General features: G+C 43.0%; 1 protein-coding gene across 1 annotated transcript; it reads left to right on the forward strand.

Annotated features, from left to right (window-relative positions):
* Nucleotides 1–635: 635 nt before the first annotated feature.
* Nucleotides 636–4,907, forward strand: LOC128436412 (uncharacterized). The gene is made up of 6 exons (XM_053418160.1): nt 636–707; nt 1,790–1,890; nt 2,620–2,698; nt 2,925–3,080; nt 3,286–3,324; nt 3,579–4,907. The coding sequence occupies exons 1-6, from the start codon at nt 636–638 to the stop codon at nt 3,873–3,875; spliced, it is 744 nt and encodes a 247-aa protein (XP_053274135.1). The 3' UTR covers nt 3,876–4,907.
* Nucleotides 4,908–9,603: the final 4,696 nt, after the last annotated feature.

Here is a 9,603-nt window from a genome sequence, read left to right on the forward strand (position 1 = left end):
GATCCCTCTTTGGACTGGTACCTGTCTGCTCAGCCCTCCCCCCACCTTCACCACACAACATGTATCATTATATAATAACTTCACCCAGGACAGAAAGTGCTCCCCGACACCAAAAGCCTGCAGTGTGGCAAACAAGAATGACCGATCGACACGATCAAAGGCTTTTTCTTGGTCGATGGAAATAATGCCAATATTAATATTATATGTTGTACACATATCAAAAATGTCTCATTAAAAACAAATTGTCCTGGATTGACCTTCCTGGTACACAATAAGATTGGTCAGCACTAATAAATACTTCCATAAAAACCTTGAGTCTATTTGCTAAAACCTTAGATAAAACCTTATATTCACTGCATAAAAGAGAGACGGGTCTCCAGTTCTTCAGCATGGTCAGATCTCCTTTCTTCGGTACACTCAAAAAAAGGATATTGGGTTGCTGTCCTATTTACTTGAATTAAAAGAGTATTTTGAATTAAATAATTCATGTTTGCAAGATGAACGTGATATAATTGCGTTGGATTTGCTAAATATTCAACAACTTCGCTTTAACATGATTAAATCACGTTGATATGAATTGATATGTTCGAGTTTCCGCGCAAGAAGCACGGCACTCGTCGCGAGAACACACCTCGATGAGACATCGCGAGAAGAAAAATACCAGGTCAGGTACGTTACCGGATGTGTACATCAGGCACACGGAGAAGGTAAGGGAAAATAAATTTCCATCCAATCATATGCGAGCAAAATATTGTTCAGAAATCTCATCAGCTGTTAGTCGGTTCATTTTCCACGGTATTAGAACGCAGCGGTTTATTTGTTACTCGCTGTTAGCGGGTTTTTATCAAACTTAGAAAGTCGTGGCGAGTTAACCAGGTGTTTTGTGTTGCTAGTTGTGCCTCTATAACTTGAAAGATAGTTACTCAAAGACTTTCATATAAGCATTGAACTGAAGAATAACGTTACATCGTGTGAGAAGGACACACAAGACACTTGATGAGTCAGCGGCTACATCAGAGAAGACGCGGCGTGTGTGAACTCCGGCTCCGGGGAGCAGGGCGCTATTACGGCTACACTCGGCTTACTTTATCACGAGGGTATATTTGCTGGCAGAAAGAGTGAGTAACGTCAGCGCATGGGGACAGTGTGACGAGTAACGAGTTAAAGTCAAAACGAGTCGAGCATGGCGTAGCAGGTGACTCATGCATGCAGACACGTGAAACGTCCCGTCCACCAACGCTGCGTGTCCTAGCAATATTGTGTTCTATTAACTGGAATTTGTCTACATCTGTATAATGTCACGTTTTCCCGTTTTTGTCTTTCCAGCCTCTATGATCCATTAGGAAAAAAAATGAACTAATGCATCTGAACACGTTAAACCAGAGAATATGACATTGCTAAATGTTGTCAGTAAAACTAAACATCAGCTCTTTTTCTTCTCTATTTGAATGGTGAATCAGATTGATCATTGTTTCCAGCTCCTGCTGTGTTACTCAACCTTCCAATAGAATTATAATAACTATACAGGAACAGTTTCTTGCCTGGTAAATAAAATGTCTATGTAGTATGTTTAAGTATTTATATTTTTTTCAGCTTTGCATTAGCCTTTCTGTCTCTCTCTCCCTCCCTTCGTCTGATTAAATTTCTCCCCATCTCCTCCTTACACTCACCCTTTTCTACCTCTGCATCTAGCTCTTTCCTGTGTGTGTCTGTGCCCATGTGGCTGTGTTTTTTAATTATTGAATGATAACTTCATGTTGACTGATCAATCTCTCTAAATCTATTACAGAAATTTGTGAATGCCAAAGTGTGCTGTGACTGCTGTCCGACCACAAGAGTCTCCTATCTGACTGCACCTATGTCTGTTGTCCCACCTGTCTGTGAATGCAGGTAAAGGGGGCCATCATAAAGTTTCTTTATATAAGTATATCTACCAAATTCCCTTGGTTTTTTTGTTAGCTAGAGCAACAGAAACCTTTGTCCATTTCTAGGTCATTTAGAATGCAAGTCCATCATCAAAACTTTGATGTGGTTTTTTTGGGTGGGGCAATGTGGAATTGTAAGCTGTGTAGCACATCTACATCTTCTAGATATGACCTACTGAAACATCTGAGACTACAACACCGTCAAAGGCAGCGCTGCCCGTGCCCACACACAAACTGCCCATGTACTTTTCAGACATGGGATGCTACGCATATTCATTTAAGTAGAGTCCATCCTAAGCAAAATTCCCAGGAGCTGCTGGAACTGTCAACATTCAGATGTACGTTATGCACTTGCAGAGGTCTGTCTACTGAAAAAGATTATTTCATACACATTGGCACTCATTTGAAGAGTAATGAAACTGTTAATTGTATGTTTATGGGTTGCAGTTTTAAAACAAATGTATACGGAACCTTTCACTCTCACAAAAACAGAAAGCACAAACCACATACCATGAAAAACTTCAAGCCAGGTGTAGTTACAACCAATCCAGCAGAAGTGAATTACTGCCCTGCCTATCCGTCTGGTGAAACAGCCGGGACACAAGAAGGACCAAGAGTGGCCCTCCTCTCAGAAGTGAAGAAAAGAAACAATGAGGAGAATGTGGCAAATGATGGACAAGACCTTAGCTTACAGGAGGCAACAAGTAGTTCGGGAGGCACCAATGATAGCTGATTTCAAAACAAGGTGGCCTGCTCTCTTCCATGTGCATGAGGTAAGTAAATGACTGTGTTAAGGAACATCCCCTTTTACCTTTTACAGACTCTGATGTAAATCATAAACTGTTAAGGATTCACTGGCTCTGACAGTGGAATTTGTGTGGAGAAAACTAATATTGATATATTTTCAGTCTGACCTGCTAAACCAATATGTACCACTGAAATCAAAAGAGCCAAACTTAATTATGTCTTTTTTTTTGCTGTCTTTTTCTCAATTTGTAGGTGTGTGTGGAACTCAAGAGAATCAAAACAATCCATTTAGAGTTAACGTTCTTCTCTGAGCTGGATGCTCACTCTGCAGACCTAATCCAGTTGTTTGCTAAGACAGGCAGAGTTCAAGGGAGGCGGATCAGAAGCATCATGGTAGCTATGACTGAGGTATGATAATGGAAAAGTGACCCATGTTATATACTCATATTTATAATAATTCCTGCATACACATCTACTATAGCTTCTGAAGCCGTCTTGTGATGACCTGTGAATCTAGCATCAGGTGGTAAAAACAACTCTGCTGGTTGGTCAAGATGTTTTTCCTAATGTGTTTTTCTTTTTTTCACATATTCTCTCTAATCTGCAACCTTAGACTGATGAAGATCCAGAGAAGCTGGTGAAAGAATACCTGGTATGTTGATTTAACTTAATCTTCACTGGGGATGATCATTGTTAATTTTCCTTTGAATTCACATAGCCCTTAAAACTTTCGAAACATCAGCTCCAAAAACCTTGGAATGTATGTACTTTGATTATTTAAAGATAGTTGGTGAAAGCTGTTTTACATTAATAGTGTAAAAATGACTCGTGCTATAAGATATGGAATATAATGCACATAAATTAAAAATAATTTCTCTTATTCATTATTTTTTTTCTTAATTACAGAGCGATGATAAAAGGAGTCTGGAGGCTATGGCAGAGACGGTCTTTGGAGTCTTTGTCATTCGACACCACGGTGCAGGGCCCAGTGAGAACCCAGAGGATGTCAGAATTCTTCTGGAGGGTGTAAAGGTGTTGCATGAGTTGAGGTATGTGCCTTTTGCAGTGGCAGTGTTGCTTGCGCTCGTGTATGCTCTAAACCGTAGCTACCCCAGAGAGCTAAAATACACCTTTGAAGCTCTGCAGAAGATCAAGTACATGACTGAGCTCATCCTCACCTTAGGAAAAACACCTTGTGACTAAAAATCAGTTAAACTCTTGTTCGATCAAAACATAAGTGAAGTTAAAATACTCAGACTGCAAGAAGGTTTTTTCAAGGATTCTCTAAAGTAAAAAAAAAAATGTCTTCCACAATATTTTAGATTTACCACTGTTTGCTTTTATGTCAAATGTCCCTAACTGTGAAATGTTTTTGTTGGCACTTTAAATTTTTTTTAATCATTTAAGCAGTGTTTTGTTTATAATGTTCAAGTCTTGACATTGAGCAGGCTGTAGAATTCATTGAACCTCAGTTTCTGATGTTATGTTCACTGTTACATTCTAAATATGTTGTACTGATGTTGAAGTGGAATGTGAAATGTTTCAAGGGAAATGTGAGTCTAATGCTGGCCTTACACTGTAAGGTTCTCGTCAAATTTATGCCCTGGCCCCGCCCAACAATCGGCAGAAAAATCTGGTCTGCGACATTGTCAGTCTTGATTGAGTGTGGTACAGATTAATTGTAAGCCTTGATCGGCTCATATAGGGTCGGGGGGTTCCCCGATAATGTAAAACAATTTCGAAATTTGTTGAATCAGACTTCTCCAAAACTTTCCATCTCTAAACCATTCCCTTGGCCGCGATAATTCTAATGGAATCCTGTCATATGTGATGGCTACTAGACAGTGCCCCATTTCTTAACAGCACTTTAATGTTCACTAAATCACTCTACTTTTGTAAATTTGCTTCTTTATTTTGTTAATACTAAGATCCATTTGGTGTGTGTGTGAATATTAGGATCCATTCTGTTTGGATTTGGTGTGTATGTGTGAATATTAAGATCCATTCTGTTTGGACTTGCAATGTGCTGTTTTTTCAATTTCTCAAAAATGGGAGTCTATTTTTTATATTTACAAGCACCTGAAAGTGTTAACATTATCTTACTTTTTGCACTTTGAATAATAAGGGAAGCAATGTGTTGATATTAAGAGAAAGTATTTTTTTTAATGTTGTTTACAAGCACCTGAAAGTGTTGAACTTTGTGTTTTTTAAGAAATACAATTTGATTGCCTCATCCACAGTTTGTCTTGTCTTGTTTCCAGCCATTTAAACATTCAATTTGGTTTTGTTACTGTTCACATTGTTTGCACTTAAAAGCTATGGTTTGAATTTACTTAAAAAAATCATGGAAACAATTTCCACATGATTAAATGGGTTTATTTCAGTATAAAGCAATGATGTTGGGCCAACTTAATTTTTTGGGGATAGATTAACTCTATTTAATAGTTTAAATTGTATTAATTTGAAATCAGTTGGATAAACTCTATTGAATTAAGTTAGTCCTAATTAGACTAACTATTAAATCAAGTTGGATCTAATTCAACTAACTAAGTTGAATCAACTCTAAGATATTACACTAACCACACCTAAGAAAATTACGTTAGACCAACATAATTGCTTTATACTGAAAGAAACCAATTTAATCATGTGGAAATTGTTTCCATGATTTTTTAAAGTAAATTCTTTTTTTGAGTGTAGCAGTGATATAACTGCCCGTCAGCAGGAGGCTGGAAGAAGCCCTTTAGCAAATGCCTCCTTCAAGACATCCAGCAGATCCTGTCCCATATTGTTCCAGAAATGTTTTAAAAAATCTGCTGGTAATCCATCCAACCCTGGTGACTTGCCTGCAGCCATCTGAGATACAGCAGTGGTCAGCTCCTCCAGCAAGATGTCGGCGCTCAGGGTGTCTCGCTCACCTGGACTCAGCTGTGGGAGGTCCTGCAGCAGCTCGGCCACAGCTTCCCCGTCACACTCCTCTGCCCCAAATAGGTCGGTATAAAAGTCCACCGCGTGTCTCCTCATCTCTGCTGGTTCAGATGTAATATTCCCATCCGGCAGCTGGAGACCCACCATCTGCTTCCCCTGGGCCACGGATCTCTCCAGGTTAAAAAAGAACGTGGTAGGTGCATCTATGTCTTTTAATTCCTGGAACCGAGCTCGGACCAGAGCTCCTTTGGCCTTCTCCTGGAGAAAGGAGTTCAGTTGTTGTCTTTTACCTTTTAATTTCTCTGTGTTGGTAGGTACGCTCTCCAGCTCCTTAATGTCTTCCTCCAACTGCTCCATCGCTCTTTTAATGTTTCTTGTAGTGTATGCTGTGTACTGCTGGCAGAAGACCTTAATTTGACCCTTGCCAACCTCCCACCACTGACCCAGGGAGGGAAACAAGTCTTTCCTGGAACACCAGTTGGCCCAGAACAGTTTCAAATTCTCACAGAAATTTAAATCATTTAAAAGCTTAACATTAAAATGCAAGAAGGATCCAGGCTTTCTAGCAGGAGATAAAAGTAGCTCTACTAAAACCAAATGATGGTCTGTGAAACCAACCGGGTGGATTTGACAGTTGGTCACACGTGTGATAAAAGGAGCTGATATGTAAAATCTGTCCAGCCGGGCCCCACTGACCCTGCCATCTGTTATTTTTATCCAGGTATACTGCCTGGTTGAAGGATGTTTCCTCCTCCACACGTCCACTAGATCCGCCTCCATGACTGTCTGGCCCAGAACCGAGGAGGACTGAGGATGGAGCTCCTGTCCGGTCTAAAGTGACGTCTGTGCAGCAGTTCCAATCCCCCCCCATTATTATACACTCCCCTTGACCCACACTGTCCAACTTGTTTTTTAATAATTTAAAAAGAGTAACACGTTGATTAGATAAAAAATAATACCGTGTATTTCCACTCTTATCCTCAGAGCCCTGCCTGCCACGATCTCTGTGCTGGATAGAAAAGTCATGTTTACTGAGGGAGAAAATAAAACAGCGACTCCAGCGCTCAGGTTAGAGCCATGGCTTAGTACGTGCTGACCCCCCCCCCCCCCCCCCCCACCATACTCCCCAGTCTGTTTCATTCAGTGAATCACTGTGAGTCTCCTGTAAAAAGAGGACATCCAGCTTTTTTACTTTAAAAAGTTCTGATACTAAAAACCTTTTGTGAGCACTTCTACCCCCGTTCATGTTTAATGAGGCTACCTTTAATGCCATGAGAGGATAAAAAATAGAGCGTAAAAGGAAAAACAGGTAAACACAGCAGAATGAAAACACCCAGTGATGAATGGTAATGTTCAATTTTATTTACAATTTTTCCTTCTCTTGGACCGTATCTTACATGGAAGACCTTTTTTTGCTGCAGTCACATGTTTCCTGAGCCTATATCTGCGTTTCTCATCCAGGAAATCCGTCCCTACCTCTTTCTGGAGGGTACTGACTGTCTGTATGAATTTTTTAATATCTGGGAAGTACTCTGCTACCTCCACTGCTTTGCCAAAGGATTCATCTAAAAACTCATTGACCTCCTTTAATGAATATAAATCTGTGCTAATTGAGACGCTGTCAGCCAGAGACACATTGTCCGATTCATAGTCCTCCTCCACGTCCATCTCACTAACCTGACTGCTGTCTAATTCAGCCTGTATCTGTTCAGCCTGCTGAGCAGGACCACACTGCATCCCCTGCTCCGGGTTGGCAACCAACACCTTTCCTATTACGACCTGTTACTCACTTCTCTTCTCTTGCCTCGCCAAGGACTCAGAAACAGGCGCAGCAGAGGGAACCTCTGCGCCTCTCACAACAGCTGGACCTTCAGCAGCTGGAGCCGGCGCAGACGGCTCCGGCCCGGGACCCATCGGACCGACCGCACCCGGCCCGGAATCCTACAGAACCACCGCGGCCACCGGCACCACCGCAGCCGGCGCCGCAGCCACCGGCACTCTCGCGGCCGGAACCGCTGCATCAGAACCAGCAGCCTCAGAGGACTCAGCAGCACCGGCCGACCGTCCCCACGCAGGCTTAGTCCCCCCGGCGCTGCCCTCCCCTCCCTCCGCTCCAGCGGACCCCGCCGCCCGTCTCCCGTGCGGGCACGTCACTTTCTTGTGTCCCACTTCTCCACACTGAAAACACTTCATGCTTCCCGAGCTCGCGTACACCATATAGAACTGTTCTTCATATCGAACCCGGAAAGACACGTCCAGTGTGTGCGACTCATTATCTAAAAACATGAAAGCTTGCCTCCGCAGAGACTGGACGTGCTTCAGCTTCAGGTCTTTGCAGCCCAGACCCACCGCGCGGAACCCACTCGCGAACTTCCCGAAGCGCCGCAGCTCTCGCTCCAGCGCCTCATTGGGGATGAACGGAGGGACACCTGACACGGTGATCCGGGTGGAAGCTACCGCTAACGGGGACACCTGAATGAACTCCTCCTCTACTGTAACCCCGCTTTCAATGAGCTTAGTGACCGAGTCTGGATCCTTAAAGAAGATCACCAGCGCCTTGTTCATCCTGGAAGCTTAGGTGATGTTCCCGTGACCCACCTGCTCCCCCACGGCCAGCAGCACCTGCTCCACTGTGGAGCTGAGCTGAGGCACCAGCCTGACGCCATGTCTCAGGGACATCGGCGGCGTCCCTGCGGACGCCATCCCCGCCACGAGACACGCACAACACACAGAAAACTACACTACACGTACACAAACACTACAAAACAATGATCATACAATAAACATATATAAACCTGAAAAAGTTTGAACGCGCTTTCCTTCACCTCCTCTCTTCACAACTACACCTCCACCAACGAAGAAGAAGAAGAAGACGACGACTCACGCTCAGTAATAATAATAAAGAAAAAATGAATTATTTTTTATTTTATTTTTGTATAGCTGAACAAGACACACGCGAAGACGTAGGGCACGTCTCTTGTCGTTCGGGGTCCCCGTGACCCGAGTGCAAGGGCCGTGAGCATCCCCGGCTGCCAGTGTTGTGTGCTGGAGCCTGTTCTTGCTCAGTGATAATACAAATAATAACTATAAGAAGAAGAAGAAGAAGAAAATGCGGTGGCACACGTTTTAGTCTTTTTAAAAAAATAATTTGTATTGCTGCACACGCGAAGACAGGCGACTGTCACACGCACACAAACACATGCTGGGTCAACCAGACCCTGGGACAACACAAGGGTTAAACACCATTTAAATATTTTAAAAAGGTGTTTTATTCAGCCTGTGGGTTTTACTGATCATTGTTTAGTCTCTTGCTCTGTTTTTATTGGGAATGTTCGTTTAAAGAGCGTCTATTGGCATTTTAACACAGCTCTTTTAGATGACCAGGCTTTTAGAAATGCTTTTAAGTTGTTTTGGTTTTCCCACAGAGAGAGCAGGTCTGCCTTCAGTAGCATTCAGCAGTGGTGGGACATCGGAAAAATACAAATAAAACAACTTTGCCAGCAGTTCACTCGCAATGTCAGCAGAGATTTAACCCGGACAATGAGGGATCTGGAGAGACAGGTAGAAGAATTACAGTCTTTAGTAGCTTCTACAGGAAATCGAGGGCATTTAGACTCCCTCAAGACCAAACAGTCGGCTATAGCCAACCTGCTGGGGGTCTCAGCACAGGGAGCTCTGGTCAGGTCCCGGTTTATGAACATCTCACAGATGGATGCCCCCTCCCAGTTTTTCTTTGGGTTGGAGCAAAAAAATGGACAAAGGAAGACCATTCACTGTTTACGAACGGGTAGCGGCCCTGAAGTCTCAGACTCGTCTGAGATCAGGAAGTGTGCTACCGGTTTCTATCGAGACCTCTTTAAGAGTGAGTGGTCAAGCAATCCAGATGTGCACAACAGTTTTCTGGATGGTCTCCCTCAGGTTAGCAGGAGCAACAACTCGGAGCTAGCCGCACATATTACCAAGGAGGAGCTGCACAGAGCCACCATGAGCCTGCAGAGCGGCAAAG

The sequence above is a fragment of the Pleuronectes platessa genome, unplaced genomic scaffold (genome assembly GCF_947347685.1).
Source record: "Pleuronectes platessa unplaced genomic scaffold, fPlePla1.1 scaffold_26, whole genome shotgun sequence".
NCBI classification, from domain to species: domain Eukaryota; kingdom Metazoa; phylum Chordata; class Actinopteri; order Pleuronectiformes; family Pleuronectidae; genus Pleuronectes; species Pleuronectes platessa.

Coding starts and splice junctions, on each gene's coding strand:
- LOC128436412 (XM_053418160.1), top strand. CDS start 636: ATGAGACATCGCGAGAAGAAAAATACCAGGTCAGGTACGTTACCGGAT. Junction 3,081..3,285: donor TCATGGTAGCTATGACTGAG/GTATGATAATGG, acceptor CTGCAACCTTAG/ACTGATGAAGATCCAGAGAA. Junction 3,325..3,578: donor AGCTGGTGAAAGAATACCTG/GTATGTTGATTT, acceptor TCTTAATTACAG/AGCGATGATAAAAGGAGTCT.